The sequence below is a fragment of the Nicotiana tomentosiformis genome, chromosome 7 (genome assembly GCF_000390325.3).
Source record: "Nicotiana tomentosiformis chromosome 7, ASM39032v3, whole genome shotgun sequence".
NCBI lineage: Eukaryota > Viridiplantae > Streptophyta > Magnoliopsida > Solanales > Solanaceae > Nicotiana > Nicotiana tomentosiformis.
The window spans coordinates 27,364,936-27,390,402 of NC_090818.1; the positions used below are offsets into that span (position 1 = coordinate 27,364,936).

The window sequence follows — 25,467 nt, forward strand, 5'->3', positions numbered from 1 at the left end:
CGAGTAGGAGATCGTCTTCAGTGAAGGTGATTTTTGCATTACAGATATCTGCTTCTTGGAAGGAGGACTCAACGAGACTATTAGACAGTGATAGAGATGGTGTTGATGTGACTTCATTATTTTCCTCTTCTTTTTTATCAGCATTACAACACAAGGCCTTGTCATCATCATCAGAAATCCTCATGCTAAACCAACTCGGCAAGAATTCTCCCAAAGTTACCGGGTGGCATGGCTTTTGGTGATGGTGTGTCTCTATCTCCACCTTCTTTGGGTTCTTAACCATTTGTTGCTTCTTTGGTCTTCTCACCATCTTATTTATCATAGGTTTCTTCGTTGATCCTTTTTGCGGACTCAATTTACGGCATCTTCGACGAGTCACCAAGGTCCATCCTTCTTCATCAGGTTGATCAACTCGAACTTTGTCATCCTCCAATAATTCTTCATCTTTATTCCCTTCACAGGTGCATATCTCAATCGGATCAAATGAGACAAAGGCAATGGACACATGGTTTGTGCTCGCATTTTCGTCTTCAAGCTCGATCTTCTTTGCCAAATCCATAACTTTGTACTTGAAGAAAAGCAATTCTCAAGAGGGTGACTTACAAGCCGATGATATTTGCAGTAATTCGGGTCATTGCTTTTTCCAGCTTCATCTGGCCGCTTCATCTTTGGACGCTCAATAAGCTTTAGCTGGAGAAGTTCTTCAAATATTGCAAGCACATCGGAGTCTAGAAATTAGTACTCCTTTTATTGCATCTCTTTGAGAGTCAACTTCCGATTTGCATTGTCTTGAGAGGAGATTGTTTTCATACTTTATTTCTTGCTCACCTTAGTAGTAAACTTCAAAGGAGAGACATTAACGTTCATGGGTTCTTTGCTTTCATTCTTAGGTACGAGCTTGCTCCATTTCTTGACTTCTTGCTTATCTCTTCCCTTGCGAGGTTTGTAGATGGTCAGCCCTTCATTTCTCGCAGAAGCCATGCTTAACTCCATATCATGCGCACAAGTGGCAAGTTCTTCAAATGTCCTGGGCTTAATTCCTTGCAAGATGTAACTAAGTCCCCAATGCATTCCTTGGATACACATCTCTATGGCAGAAGCTTCGCTTAGTCTGTCTTTGCAGTTAAGGCTTGCATTTCTCCATCGGTTGATAAAGTCAATAATTGGTTCATCTTTTCGTTGGCGAGTGTTCGTAAGTTCCACCATGCTTACAGTACTCCTCGTGCTATAAAAGAGATTGAGAAACTCTTGCTCCAATTGGTCCCAACTATTAATAGATCCAGCCTCGAGGTCGGTGTACCAATCAAAAGCATTCCCCTTTAGTGAGCGGACGATTTGCTTGACAAGGTAATCTCCATAAGTCCTTTCATTGTTGCATGTCTCAACAAAGTGCGCGACATGTTGCTTTAAATTTCCCTTGCCGTTGAACTGCTGAAATTTGGGAGTTGATAGCCGGCAGGCATCTTCAAGCTATCGATTCTAGCAGTATACGGCTTTGCGTACGTGACAAAAGACTTTGAAGCGACATCATACTTATCTTTGATAGTTCCCACAATGAATTCCTTTACTTGTTCGATGGGAATTGATCCTTCGAAGGAGACATGAAGTTCTTTGGCGGATGACACTTGTTTTGTTGGAGGATCAACCTTCTCGTGGACTTCGGGGAGCTTTCCAGGTGCATGACTTGATTCTCCATCCATCATGCTTTCAACTATGCCTGTTAATTTTGCGATACAAACATCTTGATCTTGAGCATACTTTGTTAAGCCATCAGTCGCCTTTGTCAGGTTTGCGAGTTGATCCTCCATTGTCAAAGTGTTAGTCATCATTGCCTCCATGATTATTGTAGATCATGAAGAATAACCGAGACCTTCCCACAGATTGAACTCCGTTTAGAACATGTTGTGTGGCGAGATTGACGTAGAGCCAACACTTAAAACTTCATCATCGGGTTGGTAAGCTGACTCTTGGTATTGAATAAAGTAAGTTGAGCAAGAGCTTTCTCCACAACTTTTGCGATATTATCTCTTCTCTATGATTTGCTAGCAGAGGACCTTTCTTCTTCGGATGATGAAGATATCAAAGCATGCGTTGGTGCAGACGATAATTGGAGTGCTTGTTGTCCCAAGACGCTCGCCTTGCTTCGGGTGATTAGCCCAAGACTCCCCATAGTAGCGTTCAGGATACTTTCAACATCAGAAGAAAACTTGGAGTTAGCAAGTTTTGAGTCGATCTTATTTGAAGCTATCTTAGTTATATTGAATGTTGAGAGTTGAGAAGAGATGAGAGGTAGAGATGGTCCCACTGGGTGTGCCAAAATTTGTAACAGCTAACTTTTGTTCCTGAAAAATAATAATCAAGACAAGAAATATAGCGACAAATATTATATTCAATTTCAAGTAACGAGCTTACAATCTCTAGAATATCTCAAATCTAAAGAGACGTAGTCCTCTGATTCTTCTGCTCACGAACGATGGTTTGAGAGCTCGAGAGCTTGATCTTGAACTTGATGGATTTCAGAATTATGGTACGTCACGAACAATGTAAAGATTGTCACGAACCAGGATTTGGTGTTGGTTATCACGAACGGAAGATTTGAAGTCGCCCGCCTATGATTTGAGCCCGTCTTTGGGATTTGACCACAGACGAAGATTGTAGATGTGGAGGGAAACCTTGATGTTATTCTTCGAAGCTTCTTTAACCTTTCCTTCTACTTACTTCATTGATTCTCTAGCCTTCTCCCGTGACCCCTTTATATAGGTGTGGGGTGGAGCAGCCTCCACGAAAACCCTACTGGGTCATTGGGCTTTAGACTCATGAGCCGACCCATTTGATAGAAGACCAACTAATAGGCTAGCCCAATTGTATATTGGACCTTTATTTAAATTAATTTAATTGGATTTAGATAATTGACCTAATTATATTAGCCCGTGATATTTATTTGGACTAATATATATTTAATTTATGGTAAAATTTAAATCTTTTATGCATTTAAATTTAATGAAATTTTAACCATCTACAACTTCATCTTTATGAGATAGGAAAATCACCCATGTAAAACGTGAGTAGTCATCAACAATAATAAAAGCATATCGTTTACCTCTAATGCTAGCAGTTCTAGTGGGTCCAAATAAGTCCATGTGAAGCAATTGTAAGGGCTTGGTCGTAGGCACACTGTCTTTATTTTTGAAAGAGTTTCTAGTTTGTTTACCAATCTGACATGCATCACATACATGATTTCTAGAAAATTGAGTTTGGGAAGTCCAATAACTAAATCATGCTAGGAGAGTTTCTCAATTAGATGCATGCTTGCATGACCAAGTTTCTTATGCCACAACCATGGATCATCAGATATAGATGCTAAGTAGATGTGACTATCTAAATTTTCAATGCCATCAAGAATGTAAACATTTTCATACATTTTCTCTGGAAGTATTGTTTTACCAGACTCATCTCCAATGGCACATCCTGTTTTCTTGAATTTGACTTCGTACCCTGAATCACATAGTTGACTTATACTCAAGAGATTATAGTTGAGTCCATCTACAAGGTATACTTCAGTAATATCACAATTGTTGTTGAATGGAACTGTGTCGATGCCAAATATTTTTTCTCTTGAATCACTACCAAATTTGACAGTTTCTCCATTTATCTTTGTAACTTCTTTGAATAGATTTTTGTCACTTATCATGTGACTGGAACATGCATTGTCTAAGTACCATTTTCCTTTGCGAATCTTTCTGTGGTGTTCCTGCAAAATAGAATTATCACCTTATTTTAGGTACCCGAGATTTCTTGGATCCTTACTGGTTAGTTCTACTAGAATCATGTTTGTTTTTGGGTTTCCAAATCCATCTTAAAATATTAGACTTACGAAATCTACAAAGGAATATTTATGTCCAACTTTGTTACAGTAATGACACACAATGATTGATCCAGTTTTTGATCTATCACGTGTGTTAGTACTTATGGACTCAGTTCTAGCATACCCTTTTTCAGTTGACTTGTAAATCACCTGGTTGGACTTGACAGAACTATGACTGGTGGATTTGCGTATGCCATTCAGTTGCATTTGCAATTCGTGAACCTCATCTTAAAGTGCATCCCTTTCGATTTCACATACTTCAAGTTTGAGTTCCCGGTCCTTTTTTTTTCCTTCCTATTGAGTCTTTTCAATTCATTCAACATCTTTTGAGACTCCTTTAGGGTGAGATCAAGAATGTCCTGCAATTCATTACATCTATTACAGTCATAGGATCTTACCTCGCTTGTTTCACCTCATGCCATGAAACAGTTTTTAGTATTTTCTTTGCTTTTATCATCTGATGTGTCTTTCTCAGTCCAGCAACCAGAGTATTTGTTCATATCATTCTCTAAAATAGTCATGAAGCACATGTTTGATATTTCCTCATGTTCTGAGCTGTCTTCATCACTCCAGCTTCCGAAAGATTTGTTTTTGCTGAATCCTCTAGAGACTTTTTTTTAAGTTCAGGACATTCAACTTGAACATGGCATACCTTTCGCATTCAAAGCATTTCCCATCATTTTTGTCTTGTTCATTATATTTTCTGGTTCGTCTGGATGACATCCTTTCCTTCTTTGTATTTCTATATCTTCTCATCAATCCGTTAATGTTTCTTGATACCATGATAATTTTTTCTTCAAGAGCTTCAGGATCGTCATTAATATCATCTTCATGTCCTTTAGTTGTAGTTTTGAAAGTAACTATTTTCTTCTTTTCTTCGTGATTCTTGAGATGGGTTTTCTCAAATGTTATAAGATCTCCTCGTAGTTCATCATATGAAAGCTTGCTTAGATCTTGGGACTCGAGTGCAACTACTTTTGTTTGCCATGTGATAGGCAAACTCCTTAGAACTTTTCTAACTTGATCACCACTTTAATTGAGCTTACCAAAGGCTTTCAGATAGCCAATGATTTTGCTAAATCTTGCAAACATTTTCTCAATGGATTCTCCTTCTTTCATCTGGAAGAGTTCATAGTCATGAACCAACATGTTTATCCGAGTTTCTTTCACTTTTCTGGTTCCTTCATAAGTAACTTCCAGTTTATCCCATATTTCTTTGGTAGTATCACATATTAAAATTTTCTCGTACTCTTCTCCACCTATAGCATTATAGAGCAAGTTTCTAGCCTTAGCATTAACTTGAACAACAACCATTTGCTCGTCTGTGTATTCATCTATATCTTCAGGATCAGTGGGAGGTTGAGTTATTGCTTGCAGTGGATAGTTTTCCTTTTTTATAACACGCCATACTTTGACGTCATAGGATTATGCATAGATTTTCATGCGTATTTTTCAGTGAGAGAAATGTTGTCCATTGAAGTATGGTGACCTTACTTGCGATGTCCCTTCTTCAAAGAGTGCTCTAACTGTTACTTGGTTTGACATGATCTTTTCTCAGTAGCTGTTAAGCAAAAGATAAAAAGTGTGAGACCTCCTATAATACTAATTAAAAGTACAAGAGGGGGTGAATTGTCGATTTTTCTTCTTTGTATTCTAAGTAGTTGACTAGTTTACCAATTAGTCGACTAGAGATAAGAACATAATAGAAATAACACAGAAATAAAGTGCAGGAATTAAAGATACCATAATTTTTATACTGGTTCGGATTCAACGTGAATCCTACATCCAGTCCCCTTGGGTTGCAATGGTGCTCTCTTTCGCTATTAGAAGTTTCTCGATTACAAGATAGTTGATATAGCTTTACACCAACAACTTAGTCACTATATCACTTCTCTCTTCTTAATACAATATCTCACCAGTGTTTATCTCTTTTTCTTCTCTCACTAATTACATAACAGATCTAAAGAGAACTACAATGCTTGTTGTAGAATAGAAAAAGTGATAGTGGTTCGTTCAAAGTATATTTGCTTCAAGCTTGGAACATATGTATATACATACCTCGTGAGGCCTTCTTGAATCTTGATTGGCGTGAATCTTGAGAGATTGCAAATCCAAAGGAGTTGATCCTTGAAAGGAATCATAAATTGATTCTTTCCAAGAATAAGGTGAAGTTTCCGTTTATCTTCCTTGACTTGTGGCCTTGACAGGCTTTTCTTCCGCTAGGCAGATCTTTCCGTTACTCGAGTGATCAACGATGGATCCCTTGATTCCAGGATTTAACGATCTCCAGTGCACATCTTTGCAATCTTGTTTTCCTTTGATTTAGGACCTTCCTATAAGAGCTTCCATCAATCATGTATCAAATCACTGATTAATTCTTTTTCCGGATCTCCGTTGCTTCTTCCTTTTTCATCTCTAATCATTGATACTTTTCCTTTCCTTTGCTTCTAGAGTTTCCATCATTCTTCTTCCTTACTTGATCTCATTAATAAATTATTTCCTTAATCCATACTTGAATGATAGGACTTCTTGATTTCTTTGTTTTATCCCTTGAGATTGTGCACCAATAGTGAGTTACAGTTTGTTTTATCCTTTGGAGAGTTACAGTTTGTATTTGGCCAACAACAACAACAACTCAGTATAATCCCACTAGTGAGGTCTGGAGAGGATAGTTTGTACGCAGACTTTACCCCTACCCTAGGGTAGAGAGGCTGTTTCCGATAGACCCTCGGCTCCCTTCCTCCAAGAACTCCCCACCTTGCTCTTGGGGTGACTCGAACTCACAACCTCTTGGTTGGAAGTGGACGGTGCTCACCACTAGAGCAATACACTCTTGTCATAGTTTGTATTTAGCCAATTCATTTGAAAAGTACTTTTTACAATATTTGATAAGCAAATTGTATATGGCCAATTTATTCAAAAAGTATATTTTAATGTCAAATTATGAAAAAGAGCAGTAAATGTTCAATTTACAATTAGTATATTAATTATAGAGAGATATGAATTTAAATATTTATTTTAAAAAATTAATTATTTTTTTCATTTTATTTAATTAGAATATAAAACATAAATATATATTAAAAATTTTAATCAATATAAAATATAATTATACAGAGCAATAATACTAGATATCCAGTATTACTTATTGTTTACATGATGATTTAAATATAACAAAATATAATCATTCAATATAAATTAAAAATCTGCTCCATTAATCCTATATAAAAGAAGAGGTATATTTATAGTGGAGAGACTATTTCAAAGAAGAATATGAGAAGGAGAATAAAAATATGATAGAAATAAAAAAAGAAAAAAAAGAAAAAAGAAAGGAATGGTAGAAACCAAAAAAAGTCAAATTAATAAAGGATAATTTAAAAAATATAAATTTATAGTAAGGATACTTTTGTCTTAAAACAATTAGTTTTCAACTCGTGTTGCTCCTCAAAAGCACTACCTCATCTTGGCCAAGCACATTAAATTTCTAAAAAGGTACTTTTTCTAATTAAAAAAGTACTTTTAGCCTTCAAGAAGTTCGGCTAAACAAGTTCTAAGACTTTGATGGACCATTAATAATACTTATTAACTAATCATAGTTAGGTGATAATTTGATATAAAAGACAAATTTGATACATTTATTACCTTAGGGATTTATGGCAATTGGCGACAATATGAGCTGGTTTTGCTAACTTCTGCATGGCTTTTCCTCTTTAATTTTCAATTTATACACAATGATAAAACAAAGTAAGGCGACGGAGACTCAGAATTGGAATCTCATACCAACTTGAGATCCAAACTAAACTCGGGATAATGTTGATTACAAGTCCAATGCCAACTACAGCTCGTTGATACTGCACCTCGCTCCTTTCATAATAGACATGGACACTTGGTTGCATCATCTTACTAAATTGGTCCAGACATTCTTATTATTAGTGTGTAAACAAAGTACCACATGAAAAGTTGAAAGAAAAAAGATTCTACTTATAAGGAGTTGGATACTTTTAATGGTGTGAGACATTTTGGGGAAAACTGCACAGGTTTGACCAGAGGCGGATCCGGTGTGAGAGTTACGGGTTCAATTGAACCCATAACTTTCGATGCAGAGCAGAAATTTATGTGTAAAAATCTATTAAAATTACAAAAATAATAGATTTGAACTCATAACTTTAAATATATAATGGGTTCAATATTAAAAATCTTAAAAATTGAACCCACATAATTTATAAATTCTGGATTCGCCTCTGGGCTTGACCCAAAGCGAACAATATCACATCATGTTAAAAATATTTTTGGGCCATTTTAACGCAACGCTTATCTCTATTCATTGCAAATAAAACACTAGCTACACTAGCAGGCGGCTACGATATCCCCATCTTTAATTTTACAGAATTAAAATTGCCTTGTGATTAGCAGAGGTTTGCTGTGAATGTTACTACTTAGGGGTCGTTTGGTAGGAGGTGATACAAGAAATAATGCAAGCATTAACTCTATGCATTACTAGCTAATACCTTATTTGGTTTTTCAATCTGTGTATAATTAATACTTGTATTAGTTATACATCATACTTGGTATTATCCTATGTATAAGTAATGCATAGAAAATCATGGCATTAGTAATACCAAGGCTATTAAAGCTTGCATTAGTATGGTTAAAAATAAAATTATCCTTAAAGTCCCTTAAAGCTTGAGAATATGGAGGGAATTTTTGTAAATAACTATATATTTTTTTTAAATTATGCAATGCATTATAATTTTAATACATCACACCAAACAGTAGATAATAAATAATATCTGCATAACTAATGCTTGCATTACTAACCCATGCATTACTAATCCATGCATTACTAATACACCTTATTCCGCACTATTCTTATACACCCTACCAAACGACCCCTTACTACTATACTACTAATCAAAAGATACGATGCCCTCATTTTGCAATCAGAAGCGAATCAAGGATGTGAACATTGTGGGTCGAGTTCGAAATTCTGACACAAGAAATTTGATTTACTGGGTTCGAAATTTATACTTGCGTAATGAAATTATTTTTCAGATATAAGATTACGTGATGAAATTGTTTTTCACATATATGATAGGGTCCGAGTTAAAACCACTGGATTTGGATAAACACATAAGATGTATGCTAGATTGCCCCGGTTGGCAATTGACATTCAAATCGAATAGATTCTGAAACTCGTCGGACACAATAAAAAAGTATAGAGTAATTTCATGTATGATAATTGAACTTTATCCACTATAGCAATAAAGAGAAAACTATTTTTCATAACATTAAAGTAGTGAAACTCGCTATAACAAAAAGTTCACTAAAATTTATGTATGACCGTAAAGTTATAAAATTATTTTTGTCGCATTAAAATTATTTTGAAAGATGAAAGAGGGTGACAGAAAAAAGAGAAGCTTGCTCAATTTGTTAGAGCGAAAGTTGGAACTTTACGACATAACATAAGACGTACAAATCTCACACACACACACACACACAAAAAAAAAGAAGATAAAATATAAAACCCTTTCCAGTAAATTCAACATATAATTGGCAATGTTTTCTTGAAATGTTCTGGTCTCTCTGTCATTCAAACTTCCTTGCTTCTTGAATTTTCCTCAGCACTGAACTTTGGTTTTTATCTATCTCTAGTCACTGAACTTTTTCATGGGAATTGGACCATAGTACTAAGAATGCAAAAACATCACCTCACATAATGACAGAGAAAAAAATGAGAAATGTTTGATATAAACAGTAATTTGATATATTTTGATTTCTTTTTCATTATTTCATAGTACATAATAAAAAGTGAATTTCGCCATCGATTATACCTCTGAGCAGATAGTCTATACTATAGCATTGTAGTAAGTGCCCCCTGGTTTCTATTAGCACGAAGGAAAAATGGTCAGAAATTAGTTTTAGGTCATTTTCAGGATAAGTAGTTACATAAGAGAGCACAAGGGTAGTTGACTAACTTCTCACCATTTTCTAATTTACCAGCTTCACAAATTGCAGTTATATTGTAAATAACTCCACAAATTATCACCTTGAACAAACTTCAATTTACCTGCAAACCACTTGTTCTATACATGTTTTCTATTTTTACTAACTACTCCTCACACAAGAAATCAATCAACATGGAAACCAGCTCAAAAATTAGTCAGAAATGGATGATATGTGCATTTGGTAGTTTCATTAGCTGCTTCATTTTCTTGATATGTCTTAAGCATAATGAGGCAGGTTATTTCAAGGCACTGCGACATTGCATGTTCAACGTGGAATCGTGCTTTTCGCCTACTGGAAATTTGGAAATGTCTAAACCAGCAAAAAGCAGAGAAGATGAAGGGAATATAATTCAGAAAAACAGCAAGAATAAATGCAATATATTTGAGGGAAGATGGGTTTATAAACCAAAGGAGAGTCCATATTATGAAGCACAACAATGTCCATTCCTTAGTGAACAAGTGAGCTGCCAGAAGAATGGAAGGCCTGATTTTGACTATCAAAATTGGTCTTGGGAAGCTCATCACTGTGTCATTCCAAGGTAGAAAAATTATTCATTTGTTTTCTTGTTTGTTGTTTCTGTAACTTATATACACTGACAATGTAGCCTGAGCCGAGAGTCTCTTGGAGACAGTCTTTTTACCTACACAATGTAGGGGTAAGATTAACGTACACACTACCCTCCCAGACCCCATATGTAGGAATATATAGAGTATATTGTTGTTTGTTACTACACTAACAGTGTGAAGATTTTTTGCAGTTAAACTCTTTTTTCTTTTGATATAAAAAGATGAGTGGTTCTTTTGCAGCTTGAATGGCATATATATATTGGAGAGGCTTAGAGGAAAGAGGGTAATAATAGTTGGAGATTCACTAAACAGAAACCAGTGGGAATCTCTTGCTTGTCTTCTTTATTCTACAATTCCTCCTTCGAGAGCCCATGTTGATGTTAAGAGTGGCTCTTATAAAATCTTCAAAGCTAAGGTAAATCAACTCAGACTTCGTTGTTTCATTACAAGTAACCTCTTAGTGTAATTTTGGACGTCTAATTGTACAATACTTGTGAATTTAGGTCACACTTTCTTATGTTCATACCAAAAAACAATAATTTTCTGCTTTTCTAGGACTACAATGTGACTGTAGAGTTCTACTGGAGCCCATTCCTGGTTCAGTTGGAATCAAACAAACCTGGTGCTCCTAAAATTTTGAGGCTGGAGAAACTCGATTTATCGTCTAGGCTTTGGCAAGGAGCTGATATTATGGTATTCAACACAGGCCATTGGTGGGTGCATCTTGGAAAGTTGAAGGCGTAAGTCACTAAAGAATTTTCTTTTAAAGTTTATGAGTTTAACATCTCTACGGTGATAAAAAATTTTCACACTATCAGGTCACTTAGAAAATAGTTGTAATAGAAAAAGTGAGACTATAGTTACTTGAAAAAAATAAAACAGGTTATCTGATGAAACAGGTACAAAATAAATATATTTTCCATGCAGGTGGGACTTTTTCGAGTACAAGGGACTATTAGTTAATGAGCTGAAGTTAGAATCAGCATTTGAGGTGGCAATGAGGACCTGGGCAGACTGGATAGATCAGAATGTTAACTTAACCAAAACAACAGTTTTCTTCAGAAGCATTTCTCCAGAACACAAAGCTCAAAATGGGTGTTACAATAAAACACAACCCATCACAGACAAGTCCCACGTAACACATTTTTCCGAGTCCCTGACGGCGATTGTTGAAAGAACATTGTCAAAAATGAGAATCTCTGTAAGATACTTAAACATTACAAAGCTTTCAGAGCACCGCGTAGATGCACATCCATCAGTCTATGCCAAAAAGAAAGGAAAAGAATTGGTGAAGAGGAAAGTAAAGCCACCGGAGAGTTTTGCTGACTGCAGCCATTGGTGCCTACCTGGACTGCCTGATACATGGAATAGGTTACTATATGCTTCTCTGGTTTTGGATCACTCCACTGATACCCATAGTCTATCGCATTTGATCTCTTGAAAATCAGATATTGACTAATCAGTAAGCTATATATTAGTTGCTATATCAGCATTGAAGTGAGCATATATAGGAGTAATTGTAACTTTTATGTTGAAGTGTCCTGCAGAGAAAACATTTGATTATTGTGCACATTTACCTAGTTCTAAAATGTAGAGGAAAACCTTGACTAACTATTTAGTTGGCCAAGTCCACATGATTCCAGAAGAGAAACTACAGGCTTCCAGAAATGACCAATTCATGGAAATCAATTCTTGCAGCAACTCTTTAACAATATGATATTTGGAATGTTCGAGCAGGTCCACAAGACTACTACTCGGTTGGGTTGAGACCTTAAAAAATAGGGTTACATAATAGAAAAATTACTGTATATAGGCATATGAATCACCAACATACCCTTCCAACTCTGTGCGTTATGGCAAAGAACAGGAAGATATCAAAAGGAGAAATTAATCCATTTACTACAAAGAGTGCCTCCACATATTGACATCCAATCCAACCTAGTAGTAAGCAATCCAACAAAAGCAACCAAAATATTCCTTGGTGAATCGGCCAAAGACTTGAACTACGTACATATTTTTAAGAAAGGGTAAAGCCAACAGACATGAAAATTCGAGGACAGATTCAGTACTTAAAAAAGTATTCATACATCTTAGTAATTTATAAGAATGCCAAGATTGGATACAAGATGGCCATACCTCAGATATAGGTTGCCAAGATTGGATACAAGATGGCCATACCTCAGATATAGGTTGGTTTCTTCAAGGTACCACTACACATTATTTACTGGTTACACTACTAGAGGAACGGATTATAGATACCTTATATAATTTTATAAAGCAATTAATGGGCTTATAATATCAATAATTGGTGCATCATCTCTCAATATTTGTTTCTCAAGGACGCCATGCAGTGATTGGAAAAGCAACAATACTATTTACAGCATCATCATAACTACAGAATCTCCCACTCAGATTCAGGATGATCATTAGCAGATAACTTCTTAGTGTTTGAATTCATGGCAAGAACAGGCATCACCTTGTCTTCAGCTTCTTGGTTAAACTGTTGATCTCCATATAGTGCTCCAAGTTGTTCATACTCTTTCCTTGTCAACCTCTTTCTCGTGGAGAATGCCTCCCGAAGCTTCTTCTGAGAAAATATGACAAAACAGTCAACAAAGATCTAAAAGACACATTCAAACAAGATTCAGGCCCCCATTCCTGCCCATCCTAAAACAGAAAAATGAATTAAAGGAGTAAATACAAGAAAGAATATAGTATTTATATATATAGGGTTTTTTTTGGGGGGGGGGGGGGGGGTGGAACAACCTTGTACGACTTCTGTTTGACTGGGCCCTTCGGAACATGAATCCCGTCCCCTTCAACCATGACACATGTTTCCTCCAACTGGGATTCGTCAAATTTCTCAACAAATTCCACTTCCGATTCATTAATGTCATACTTGGACATAGCAGAAGACAAATTATCTGACCTTTCTGAAAAAAAAGAGCACAATGTGTCATAGAAATAGATTTGAGAAAATGATAATCCTAGAGACAATGAAGTAATCTAAAAAGCAGACACATGCTGGTCAGTCTCGCGAACATCCCTTTGATTCATTTCATCTTAAGTGGATAGAATAGACGGAGGAAGACAATCTAAGGACCTTCTAAATTTTCTTTGATAGAACGAGTCATGCGAAAGGGAAGTACATTTGTTTGCTGGGACGGAGGAAGAGTGATACAGACAAGTTTACTCCAAATTCCCAAAGAAAAAATTAGGTGAAGTGCAACTGTTAATCCTACAGTGTCTGACAAAACATTAATGGTATATAGCACATACTGAATCCCTATTTTCAGGAGCATGATTGAGCATCTGCCCTCCTGCAGAACACATGACTGTGCACTGCAGAGGTATTATCAGTGTGTGGCCTTACTGAGAGGAACCAACTTTTGATAGCTGATTTAACTCCTACACTTGTGCTTGTCTTAGTTCATTCAGATGCTTTATCCAATATAGCGAAACATACGCTCAGCTGTGACTCATTATTACAATCCACTGTATATTTTCTACTATAATAACATGATTTTGGGTAATTAGTTATAACATCTAATGATTTAGCACTTGGTATATAGTTTTTAAGTAGTGCACAGCATTCAGTGTTACACGGAAAAATGGGAACAGAGAGAGAGGGAGAAATCTTTCTTCGTTTTCATTAATAACTGGAATGTGTCAATACCTTCATGAGACCCATTGATCTTCGCAGTAGCTAACTCATTGTTCCGAACATTAGTGCTAATTTCAGTTGTTGTATTACAAGCCAACTCCTTTGTACATGTATCTGTTGCCAATGTAGAAGTTAAAGAGAGCAAATAAAAAGTGAAGAAAACAGCCAGACAATGTACTACAAGAGTCTGGTGAAAAAGCCACCAACTGAGATAGAACTGGAACCTGCTGGCTTCTTCCCAACGGATTCAACTGACGTCTTGACAGAAGCCGAAGAATTAGTTGAAGTACCAGCTGCTGGCACATTAGTTTCTATAGTGTGGTCACAAATTTTACTTGCCGTTTCTCCATAGTCAGATCCTTTAACCGAGGCCAGAGCTGAAGTCAGAGTTACATGGTCAGATGCCATTTCAAAACCACCTCTAACCTCAGCACTTGAAGATAATTTTATTGCATCCCCTGATGCAAGATAGATAGCATCAGATTTCTTAGTTGGATAGCTGTCTCTAACAATTTCTTTGATTCCACCATTTTGACGTTTATAGACTCCTCCGCTTTTGTTTTTCCCTGAGATCTCAGGAAAAATAATATTAGCAGATCTGTCGGACAAAGGATATTTAAATAGTAAATGATGAATAATCAGCATTTGTTTTGTACCCTTGATCACTTGAGTGTCATCATTTAATTTGTTACTGAATCCTCTAGTGCTTCTCTTAAGGTTTGCTTTCAGCTTCTTGTCAATTTCATAGTGAGCATAAGGGTTCAGAGACAAGTCAGCAGCTGCGACTTTCACAGGATCAATGTTATATTGAGGTTGAACATCTTGCAGCACCTCTGAATAGAATCTCTTGACATTCGTACCAACAGTGTTCACCTGATTTTCGACATATTTAACAGTGTCCTGTAATTTATCACAGTCTCAGTTATGCTGATTATAACCCATTTGGTCAAAACTTAGCAGGGTCAATAGCAGATAGTACAATTTCAGTATCCTTTAATATATCCAGCGACGTTATTGATCAAAATTGACAGACAACAGCCAAAATAGCAACATGCAGGATCCAGAATTTCAGCTATAAGCAAATTAACTCAAGGAAGTACCAGGAAACAAGTAATATCGAACATATGTAATAATTAAATAGGGAATAGAAAACTGAAAGAGTGTAGTTCACCTGGTACATAGCCTCTTCCATCTCCAAACACATAGTTTCGAACTTTTGGTATATGTTTCCAACCCATGATATAGCTTTCAAGTCCATTGCAGAACAGGTTGTCAACTTTCCAGGGATTCTATCAAGTTAGTTCGGCAAGGTTCTATAGCTTCCCAACTGCAGAAATTTCAGACAAGTTGTTGCACTATTACAATGGACTTTCTTACGAGTTCCACAAAATTATAAAATTCTCTCGAGCTAAGTCAGGCACCAATTTCAACCTGTTTCAAGAACAATGAATTTGTTAATCAATGATGACTAATTTAAGCTGACTCAATTGCCCTCTTTCTTAACGAGACACCAAATGTTATTACCAAAACAAATAATGAAATGTAGTACTCCTATTTAATATGGTAAGCCTCCTTGTTATTAGGAGGAAACAAGAATTAAGACAATAAAGAAGCTTTCTAACAGATATATTTATTTTAGTATCAAACTTACTTGCTAATGACTTCACACTAAAAGCATGACAATCCCTCACAATTTTTCTCTTAAAGACAGAGATTTCTATTAGCACTTCCTTCCAAGGAAAATCACACCCTTTCTCTCCGCTAATCTTTCTCAACATGTTAAGAATGCAACATTAGGATTAGGTAAGAACAGTAATAAGACCAGAATCTATCTCCTATAATTGATTGTTTGGCCACTCAAAATTAAAGTATCAATGAGCCACCCCATCTAAATCACCAGGAAGAACAAAATCAAATTCCCAACTGTAAACAAGAATACAACTGAACATCAATCTCCACCGTAAAGTTCACGTTTTCCATACACTCATAGGATCAAATTTTCAATATTAGCAAAAATTACATACATCATGCATTTGAATCACCAGAGAAGTAGAAATTATTCTAATAAAAAAATTCAACTATATCAGAAAATTAAAATAGCATAAGCCCCTTCATTCATTATTTTTCTTTTCATCTGGTGATAGAGACATGTTGAAAACATTAGCTGGAGTAGGAAGATCGACAAATTAACAAATCGACTCACATTGAAACATCTAAGATAGAAGGTATACAATAGGTCCTAAAGGTCTAACCATCTAATAGCTATCTCATAAGCTCATCTGTTAAGCATTACCCATATTCCGACATTCAAAAACTTACTGCAGTTTCACAGATCCAACAGCAAACCAAACTCCTCATAGAAACAGAGAAGGGAACAGTATAATGTTACAGCCAATTGCACCAAAGGGGTTACTTAGCAGATTGGCTTCTCAATGCCTTCAGTATATAAAACTCAGAACTGCTCTAAAGATTTCTTTTTTGTTGCCTTAAGAAAAATACTCTTAACATACTAGTATGGGTAAAATTTATGGAACATGTTTTTCATATAATAAAATGAACCTTTTTGGCAATAGAATATCTGCAGAACTCAAGATTCCAAAGCCATTTTGGTCATCCAAAGTCAAGAGGGTTTAAGAGCTTCCTTATTAGCCAAACTAGGCTAATACCAAGTTTCCAAGAAAAGCATTCCAAACACCTAAGAAAACAATCACACACAAAGGAAAAGAAAGCAAGCTACTTTACCTAAACCCCACAATTTCAATATCCAAAACAGCTGCATCCGTCCATTTATAAGATAAGCATAAGCAAAAAAAAATCACAGCAATCCTCAGCATAGACAAAAAGAAACTATTTTTTCACACAATTTCTTCAGGAAAAAAATCATCTTTACCATGATCAAGAAGCACAGCCCAGAAAGGAGAAAGCTTTACTAATTAAAAACAGAAATGCAATAAAGAGGGGGTCTTTATCAACAAAAAAAAATGGAAAGACAAAAAGGGGGTTGTGGTAAACAAAGAAAAATGACTAGTAGAGTTGAAGTAGAGGAACTTACGTAGTAGCAAGAAGCAGAAAGGGCAAGCCACCAACAATTATTTCAGCGGAATACAAAAAGAATCAAGCTTTTACAAGAAAGGGATTCTGAACAAAAAGTAGAAAATACGAAGTGGGACAGAGAAACGGAGTGGGTAAGATAGTTTTCTTGAATAGGAAAATTCTGAAACGTACAGAGAGAGAGAGAGAGAGTTGAGACGGAGTTCACCTAGCTTTCTTCTACATGGATTCTTGACACGTGTGCAATAAATGAAAATGAATGACACTTCTATATCTAAAAATAATTTATTCATAAAAATTTATAGTTATGCAACTATTATAACAGGTTTTTTAGCCACAAATTGTAAAAGTTTCATATACATACAAATGTTAATGTTTATATAGAACGACAAATGTGAAATGTTAATTTTTCTTTCATTATATCGTATAAATAAAATGGAAGGTTTATTATATATCTCTTGATTAATATATAATATAATATATTTTTGTAAAAAAATGTTGAAGTAAATTTGACAGAAAATATCTCATCATTTTCAAAACTCAAGTAGTTTAAAAAACTGAAAAGATTGCATAAGATTGACTATCAAACATTTCGAAACGCTCTATAAAATATAAATAGTGGAAGGAGAATTTTTTTCCTGAATTTGTATTGATTTAATAAAGAAACAAGAAAGCAAAAGGGTCATCCTGCTGGTTAATCCAATACAAATCGATTTCTTTCACTCTACAAAGTTCTTTTGAAGCATTTCTTGCAAAACAGAAAATTTATTAACATAATATTTGTATTCATACCCACTTTTTTTTTGGGGGGGGGGGGGGGGGGGGGGCGCATCACCCTTATCAACATCAACTATGATGGGTTGATAACTATTCTAAGGATAAGAACACAAGCATTGAAGCATGAATCTTGAAATTGAGGGAAAAATAATTTTCTTTTCCTTGAAAATGATATCAAACATATTGTCTTCCTAAATTATATATTCATTAAAAACTATTTATTCTTTCTCTTGAATAAAGGAACATTTGAAATTGGTGAACAAGAATGCGTCTTAGAAGCGCACTTGCAAATCAACTACTAATATAGAAGATCCACTTGCTCAAAAGTCAACTGGAGCCCAAAAGGAAATATTTTTATAACGATTGTTTTAACATTTAATAAGGAAAAGAATGTCTTGATAAGATGAATTTAAATAAATAGTAGTACTACAACTTAGTAGTTATAGTAGATAATCCTAAGATTCTTTGTATAGATTAAGTTTCACCTCGATCGTTGGTGAAACTAAACACAAAATAATTCCAATACAACAACGTGAGTCCTTTCACAAAATAAAAATAGAGTTCATAAATCACTAAAGAGCATGGTGTAATGATAAAAGATTCTTCACCTTTAACCAAAGCCCTATTCTTCGAATAGGGTTCTTTGATAATAGGGAGTATTAAAACCCTTCACGGTTGGCTTTTCGCGGCGCAAATTCGGGAGAAATTCAAAAATAACCAGATTTATAAGTGATAATTAAAAAATAGCCACAGTTTCAAGAGTAATCGAAATTTAACCATTTTTCATGTAAAAATAAATCTGAACGAAAACACTGTTCAAAATCCGAAAAATATTCCAACATAATATATTGGAGTTCCAGTATAATATACCAGTCCAGCATAATATGCTGGAAGTTCATACATAGGTGCTCCAATTTCCAGTATATTATGCTGGAACTTTCCGCGTGTTGGAGTTCCAGCATAATATGCTGGAAGTTCATACACAGATGCACCAATTTTCATTATATTATGTTGAACCGGTCCGTATTGCAGCAAAATAGTGACTATTTTTCAATAACTTTGCAAACGGTTGCTATTTTTAAATTATCAGTCCGAAAACTGGCTAGCTCGTGCTATTTTTACCACAAATTCGGATTAATCAGTCCAATAGATTCCGAACATCAGATGAGAAAAAAAAAAGCTCTTTAAGTACAATCAATTGATTTTAGCAGAGAACTTGTTTCTCCCACCAGATAAAAGTTGCTTCAAAGAAAATGAAAGGCTCTTTAGGCAAAAAGGTGTATAGGAAAGACAATAAAGATATGGAGTGAAAACTATAATACACATCATATGTACCAAGGCATTCAACAACAGTATCTAGTATGAACTTTTAACTTTAGTATTCCAATTGTACTTGAGTTTCCAACAAAATATTCATCCAGCTGCTTGAAAATCCCCAAAGTCATCATCTTCAACATCTTGTGGACCTTGATCTTTAACTGATTCTGGTTTATTTGGCTGCTCTTTTGCTGACGTGGAGTCCTCGGTTTCAGCAGATTGCTCAAGACTAAATTTGGATGGTGATACCAGGGGAGATTTTGCAGCAGTATCGACAGGTGAAAGCGGTGCTGGAGGTGGTGGCGGCGGCTTGATTAATATCGCCGAATCCTTCCGGTTGGCCTTTTCCTCCAATGATAGATTATTTAGACCCTGCTCAAAGAACTTGGATCTTATGGTGCTGCCACCAGTTTTCTGTCGCCAAAAACAGACGAGGTTACAGGATAACAAGAGTAACATAATTGCTGGTAAATCTATTAAACAAGAAATAATACTAACATTCTTTATCTGAAGTTTCAGGGTTTCCCCCTCTTTCAAACTGTAGTCAACTGATGAGGATTTTTGGTATTGCTGCTCCATTTCTTCTGCAGTTTTCTTCTTATTCAGGTATCTGGTTAGCATATTTTGAATCGAATCAATAAAGACCATCAATTAAACACACAACAAATAAGAAGCACCTCATTTAAGTTAACCACTTCCTACCCATACTAAATAAAAAGGACAATGGAAAGAGAGGTAAAAGGTGAACGTGCATAGTGAAGACGGGAAAGCAACATACTTCATATGGTCGTGAAGAGCAGCTTGGAAGTCATAGGCTTCAGGTCTTTCTCGAAATCCAATGCCAATAAAAGCATGCCTGAGGCGACCACCTGTACAAGTACAGTATTACACTCTAAAAGTACGAAGTACAGGATTAGAAGCTAAAGTATAAGAAGAATGTTGGTTTTTGGTTAGCTTGTCTTGAATAACGCCGGAAGTAGGGGGGTAAGCATCATGGATCACGGTTGATAGCATGGTTGAAAACCTACGCATGCAGTTCCAAATAGCAATATACATAAGCATTTTCTAACATGTAAAGTTTGTGATGACCTAATAGCATCACCGCAGTAATGACTATGAAACAGGTTATAGTACATAAACAGATGCTATGTTCGGAAACCCAGAAAAACAGACAATCTCGTACTATTAACCTTGACTGCTCCTAGGTTACACTTGAGACATGTCTAACCTCGACTCCTCGAGTTGAACTGGCATCCCATAACCTGATAAGCATATAAGGTGACACAAAAGAATCAACTGTTTTGGGACCTGTAAAGATCTTGTGTCGGTAATCTGGTAAGCTAATAACAGAATATCAACTACACACCTACGCAAAAATCTGACCTGGATTCTTGTAAGATCTTTTACATCCCCCTCCCCCCCATTGCCCCAGGGAGCTATAATTTGGGTTTATTCAACCTCTAATGCCGGGTAACAGCAAATTTGTTCCATGTACATGAGTGTGTGCATGTCTGCGTGTGACTGTATACAATGCATACATACATATTCATCTCTACATCAACTAAAGGAAACTCGAGGTAGAATGATATAACAGATTTCCTGTTCTATATAACAAATTAAATTACAAACTAACGTAGAACTGAAAGAATATGAGAGCATCGTAGATACCAATATTCTCTTCAATCCGAAGAACAAAGTATCTGCAAGAGAAGAAAATAAACAGTGAGTACCGGAGCAGCTACTGTTAATTTGAATTTGTAAACTAATAACACCGTTAGAAACAGCTAGAATCTGGCAGAGAAGTCTAAGAAGTCATTAGACTGCTTCTAAAGCAGGAAAACAGAATCAAAAGGGGGTGAATCATATTGAGCAGAAGCTATATATACCTGCTACTATCGATTACAGGCTCCACCGGATGTGGTTCCCCATCTCTGAGAAATGCCCGAGCATACAATTCACCTGCATTCAATGTACATACAAGAAAGGAGATTACAAGTCAATAAAAGAACATTTTAATTATCCCAACTTCTACAATAGCAATTAATAGGAGAATAAACTGAAACATTGTGGGGCTACAAAGATTGTAAACAAATTGTTAGCACTGCATAAAATAATTCCTCCTAGAGTAGCTTTTAATACGAATAAGAGAAACTCTTTTGTAGCCACTTTGTACATTCATGTACACTATGGATAGAGGAATTCATAGAGTTTAACAAAGTAAAATAAGAGATTGAGAATTTTTCGCTGAGTGTTTAATTGGAGATTTTCCAAAAAGCTAATCCGCAAGTAAACTGACCTGTTTCCTTGTCTTCCAGTTTGATGATGCACTCTTCTCCTTTGCTTAAAACCTTTAACGTACCCTCCCATGCCCATTTATTCACATTCCATTCATCAGCCCTACAAAGAGCTTAAAGTCAATGAGTATTTTGGCCCGTAATGTCAAACAGCTATTAAAGAAGGTGGTCATTTTCTATCTCAACCAAGATCTATATGAAGTGCACATGCAGCTCAACATAAATAGGAAGCAAATCACTATAGTGCCAACAAAATCAAAGTAGGAATTCCATCAAGAGCACAAGAAGAAAGTTATAATATCAGACATACATATAGCTCTTTTTCACTGTTGCTTCAGATCAATAAACTCGTACCCCTACCAAACAGAACAACCAAGAATTTTGCAGGACTTTACAGAAGATAAACAAACAAAGATGATCATAACATCCTTAATGTGTAGCATGCAACTATCAAATGGTTATCATATCTTGTGCTTGGAAGACGTTAAAGCAACAGCACAAACATTGCTCACACATGCTTGACCCTGTATATGTTTCTTTCTGTTTAACCACCACACAAGCAAGGTTCACATGTATCTTAGAGATGACTTTTCTTCAATTGAATATAGGGTTCGATATTGAAGGTGTCATGAAAATTGGAATGTAAGAAAGAAACAGGGAAGAGCTACATCAAACAGTTACCACGTAGAGTTAGGGAAAAGCTACACCAAGATTCTCTATATGACAGTATATCTTTTTTTATCAGTTACTATATGATATTTATCCTGATGTAACTAACACTTCGTCATATAGAATTTCGATTTTGCTTATCATGGTCTCGTTGACTTCACCTTCTATTTATGCAGTTATTTATCTATTTATATTTTTCATTTTGTTGACTTTCCTTTTTATTATTCGTTCAATGGCTTTTACATAATTATTTATAAGAATCTCCTAAAATTTGGAGGAATGAATCAGAGAAATGTATACTCAAATAATTAGGAAGAAATATCATCAGGAATAGACCAACATTAAAAGATATTGAATTAACAAAGTTTTCTTATCGATGAATGAAACATTAAGTGCATGAAACAAGAATTTTCGATGAAATGCATTGGTTGTACCTGTATGAAGCTGCACTTTTCCTTGGAGGGATCTGCATATTGGCAAACACACAAATGTCAGTTTGAGTGGTACTTCCTTTTTTTCTATCAATGCCAGGACTGCAGCTAATGTGAACATTTTTCACCAACCAAAGGAAAAGCAATGGACAAACAAAATGGACTCTCCAAGGGTCAAGATTTATCCAATAGATGTGGCGAGCTCAATAATTAGCATAAGCTGTGATGGTTGAGACTTGAGAAGGACTACAATGTAAACAGATTCCATTCTTATCCTTGGAATGAAAACTATAAAGTCAATAGAAAAGGATAAAAATGATAGATGAGGTTTATCAGCCAGATCAAGGATAAGTTTACAATGCAAATACACAAACTTCAGTTATTAGGGGCAAATTTTGAGACTCAAGCTCCTCCAACTCCTACCGTAAGACCCACTTTAAAAGACAGAAACTATCAGAAGAGTTATATGTAAAGTGTTATGCCAGAGAAAGATCAAAGGAATAGGGCTTCACTGGTCATAAAACACTCCACATATCACATTCCAAAAGTGAAGTTAGATGTTTAGGAACCACTTTGAGGACTTCCCTATTTAGTCAATCCAGATGGTGGAATGAGACTCATTAACTTGTCACTTTTCTCTAGCTACCTTTTCTCCAAATTTTCAACATTAAACTAAGCATATATTGAAAAATTACCTTGAGCGCTATGATGCTACTATGGCTCATAGGATGAGAAGACCAACTTTTTCCAGGACAAGAAAACCAATCTAATTATTTACTACTTGGAGGTATGCAACACGCAAAAGACCACTCTTTAATTTTCTTTTTTATCTTCAAAATTGTTCGAAACAAATGATCAAGACACTAGAAAAAGGTAAGAAGTTAACGTCGGAGATAAACAAGACAGATGAAAAGGCGACTACGGCACAAGCAATGCCACCACTAAAAGTCCTGTGTGTTCATCAAGATCACCCTAAACTCATGGGCCAATATTTGACTTCCATATAACTGCCTAAATAGGAACTATCAACCTTAGCTCAAACGATCCCCATTAGGTTTCTAAAAGACTAATTGTCTTTCAAAAAAAAATCAGCCCTTTTTCACCAATCCAACATACAAACTAGCTCTCAGGAAACATCATATATTGAATGGTGAATGAAAATTGAACCAGAAGTCCCACTACAACACCAAAGCAGTCAATTATCCTAAGCGAAGAATGATCTTAGCAGAGCGCTACAATGGGGTAGAGAGGCTGTTTCCGATAGACCCCAGAGCGCTAGAAACTATAAAAATGGCAGCTTGATGAAGTTGCAAAAGCTAATAAACACAAGAACCCATTTAATGCCACACAAGTAAAAGGTATGAAGTCAATGTTAAAGATAAAGAAGACGGGATGAATACGCCACTAGAGCACAAGCAATGCCACCACTACAAGTCCACTGTAGGCATCAGTATAACCCCAACTCACGAGCAAATATTTGACTTCCCATTAACTGCCTAAATAGGGACGTCATCTTTATCCAAAAAAATCATTCTTCTTTCAGTAATCCAATAATCAAATAAGCTGTCCAAGAACATCATAATCTAATGGTGTATAAAAGAATTGCCACAACTTTTCAATCAAAAGAAAAGACACATTACAATAGAAGAATTACCTTACCACTGAGCCAGAAGTAAAAGAAAGGCATCTTAAAAGCTACAAAAATTGCAAAATCTAATACACATCACAAGAACCATTTAAAGGTAGTAATAGATTTCTCAGATAAAACAGTGAAAGACTCAATCAATTAATCAATCAACCTCGCCTCAAAACCAAAACTAGCTGGTTCAGCTATACAAATCCTCTATATCCATTCCACTCTATTCAAACTCATTTGATCTCAATACTGACAAATAATGAGTCTTTTTTAAGGTAAATAGTTAAAGATTACATATGTTGAGCATAGTCTAATACCCATAATTGATCCAAGTCCAACTCAAATGGGTATTAGTAAATTGGAATAACAAAGAATCACGAAGCTAAATTTCCACAACCCCATGACGACATTTACAAGAAACAGTAAAAAAATAAAAGAAAAAGGGAGAGAAAAAATAAATTACCAAGTAAACATAACATTCAGGAACTTGAAAGAGAAGAACTTCAACGGGTTCTTCTATTTCTGGGCTCAGAGATTCTTCTGTTATTTTCTTTTCTTTCTCCATTGATCTAATCTAATCTGTTACACAGTTGATGCACAAAATCTTAATTCCAATTCCATTCAATTGAAAGTGCAAGATCAGAGTAAAAGAGGAAACTCACCAGTATTAGAGTTTTTTATGAAACTTAAGGGGCTCGTTTGGGATTTTTGATTAATTATCGCGTTTCTTTTCAAAGCTTTTGTTTCTAAGAAGACAAACAAATGTCCTAAGTAGTATTTTATTTTCCTTTTCTTCTTTTATTCACTTTGTTAAGTGTCAAATTAATTTTTTTTTAAACATTTTTGTAGTTGTTGGTGATGTGATAACGTGGGTAGAGTAGTTTTTAAAGGTATAAACAGATATTCTATTATCACATGACTAATAAAAATGTTATAGAAAACTACTGAATTGATTAGAAATAATAACATTACAAATTAAAGTGATCTTTGTGGACCTTTATAGAGAATAAAGTAGAGTGAATGAAGAATATAAGAGTTAAACTGATAGTGAAATATAATTTAAATTTTATAAAAAAGGGATCCTATTAATTTATTCGTACCTAGGATAATAATTTTATGAACTTGACTTGATGTTACTTCACAATTGAGATATAAATTAAGTCTTTTATCTCCGAGCTTAACTTAGATATAATT

At 35.4% G+C, this 25,467-nt stretch overlaps 4 protein-coding genes across 8 annotated transcripts; 1 reads left to right on the forward strand and 3 right to left on the reverse strand.

The window, feature by feature from the left end:
- Positions 1 to 3,280: 3,280 nt before the first annotated feature.
- Positions 3,281 to 5,410, reverse strand: LOC138895384 (uncharacterized). Its single transcript, XM_070180068.1, has 7 exons — positions 5,360 to 5,410; positions 4,912 to 5,254; positions 4,518 to 4,836; positions 4,285 to 4,468; positions 4,124 to 4,224; positions 3,875 to 4,040; positions 3,281 to 3,751 (listed from the first exon to the last, which is right to left on the reverse strand). The coding sequence occupies exons 1-7, from the start codon at positions 5,408 to 5,410 to the stop codon at positions 3,281 to 3,283; spliced, it is 1,635 nt and encodes a 544-aa protein (XP_070036169.1).
- Positions 5,411 to 9,670: 4,260 nt separating this feature from the next.
- LOC104090280 (protein trichome birefringence-like 42) lies at positions 9,671 to 11,875 on the forward strand. Its single transcript, XM_009595343.4, has 4 exons — positions 9,671 to 10,406; positions 10,675 to 10,849; positions 10,990 to 11,174; positions 11,362 to 11,875. Exons 1-4 carry the CDS (start codon positions 9,952 to 9,954, stop codon positions 11,873 to 11,875), a joined length of 1,329 nt encoding a protein of 442 aa, XP_009593638.1. The 5' UTR covers positions 9,671 to 9,951.
- A 625-nt stretch (positions 11,876 to 12,500) lies between these two features.
- Positions 12,501 to 17,345, reverse strand: LOC104090281 (uncharacterized). 5 transcript variants are annotated; one of them, XR_011409603.1, is made up of 8 exons: positions 17,151 to 17,345; positions 15,270 to 15,529; positions 14,755 to 14,998; positions 14,323 to 14,664; positions 14,111 to 14,212; positions 13,201 to 13,367; positions 12,613 to 13,021; positions 12,501 to 12,570 (listed from the first exon to the last, which is right to left on the reverse strand). XR_011409603.1 is itself a non-coding variant. In XM_009595348.4 (7 exons), exons 2-7 carry the CDS (start codon positions 15,354 to 15,356, stop codon positions 12,827 to 12,829), a joined length of 1,137 nt encoding a protein of 378 aa, XP_009593643.1. In that variant the 5' UTR covers positions 15,357 to 15,425; positions 17,151 to 17,345; the 3' UTR covers positions 12,501 to 12,826. The 5 variants fall into 5 exon arrangements, 4 of the variants coding, with proteins under 4 accessions (XP_009593643.1, XP_009593640.1, XP_009593642.1 ...); XM_009595348.4 differs by having other exon boundaries at positions 12,501 to 13,021; positions 15,270 to 15,425; XM_009595345.4 differs by having other exon boundaries at positions 12,501 to 13,021.
- A 1,824-nt stretch (positions 17,346 to 19,169) lies between these two features.
- Positions 19,170 to 25,062, reverse strand: LOC104090282 (uncharacterized). Its single transcript, XM_009595349.4, has 9 exons — positions 24,936 to 25,062; positions 24,737 to 24,852; positions 22,641 to 22,672; positions 21,540 to 21,640; positions 21,130 to 21,202; positions 20,912 to 20,943; positions 20,022 to 20,112; positions 19,742 to 19,853; positions 19,170 to 19,657 (listed from the first exon to the last, which is right to left on the reverse strand). The coding sequence occupies exons 2-9, from the start codon at positions 24,836 to 24,838 to the stop codon at positions 19,340 to 19,342; spliced, it is 861 nt and encodes a 286-aa protein (XP_009593644.1). The 5' UTR covers positions 24,839 to 24,852; positions 24,936 to 25,062; the 3' UTR covers positions 19,170 to 19,339.
- Positions 25,063 to 25,467: the final 405 nt, after the last annotated feature.

What these genes read in the sequence shown, in the direction of transcription:
- LOC138895384 (XM_070180068.1), bottom strand. Translation starts at nt 5,410, where the DNA reads ATGTCAAACCAAGTAACAGTTAGAGCACTCTTTGAAGAAGGGACATCG. An exon ending in TTGAAGAAGGGACATCGCAA is followed by an intron (nt 5,255 to 5,359) that starts GTAAGGTCACCA and finishes GTTATAAAAAAG; the next exon opens with GAAAACTATCCACTGCAAGC. An exon ending in TGGCTATCTGAAAGCCTTTG is followed by an intron (nt 4,837 to 4,911) that starts GTAAGCTCAATT and finishes AAACAAAAGTAG; the next exon opens with TTGCACTCGAGTCCCAAGAT.
- LOC104090280 (XM_009595343.4), top strand. Translation starts at nt 9,952, where the DNA reads ATGTTTTCTATTTTTACTAACTACTCCTCACACAAGAAATCAATCAAC. An exon ending in CATCACTGTGTCATTCCAAG is followed by an intron (nt 10,407 to 10,674) that starts GTAGAAAAATTA and finishes GTTCTTTTGCAG; the next exon opens with CTTGAATGGCATATATATAT. An exon ending in ATAAAATCTTCAAAGCTAAG is followed by an intron (nt 10,850 to 10,989) that starts GTAAATCAACTC and finishes CTGCTTTTCTAG; the next exon opens with GACTACAATGTGACTGTAGA.
- LOC104090282 (XM_009595349.4), bottom strand. Translation starts at nt 24,838, where the DNA reads ATGGAGAAAGAAAAGAAAATAACAGAAGAATCTCTGAGCCCAGAAATA. An exon ending in ACTGGAAGACAAGGAAACAG is followed by an intron (nt 21,203 to 21,539) that starts GTCAGTTTACTT and finishes CATTGAATGCAG; the next exon opens with GTGAATTGTATGCTCGGGCA. An exon ending in TCGGATTGAAGAGAATATTG is followed by an intron (nt 20,113 to 20,911) that starts GTATCTACGATG and finishes GTACTTGTACAG; the next exon opens with GTGGTCGCCTCAGGCATGCT.
- LOC104090281 (XM_009595348.4), bottom strand. Translation starts at nt 15,356, where the DNA reads ATGGACTTGAAAGCTATATCATGGGTTGGAAACATATACCAAAAGTTC. An exon ending in TGACACTCAAGTGATCAAGG is followed by an intron (nt 14,665 to 14,754) that starts GTACAAAACAAA and finishes CTGAGATCTCAG; the next exon opens with GGAAAAACAAAAGCGGAGGA. An exon ending in CGTTGGGAAGAAGCCAGCAG is followed by an intron (nt 14,213 to 14,322) that starts GTTCCAGTTCTA and finishes CATTGGCAACAG; the next exon opens with ATACATGTACAAAGGAGTTG.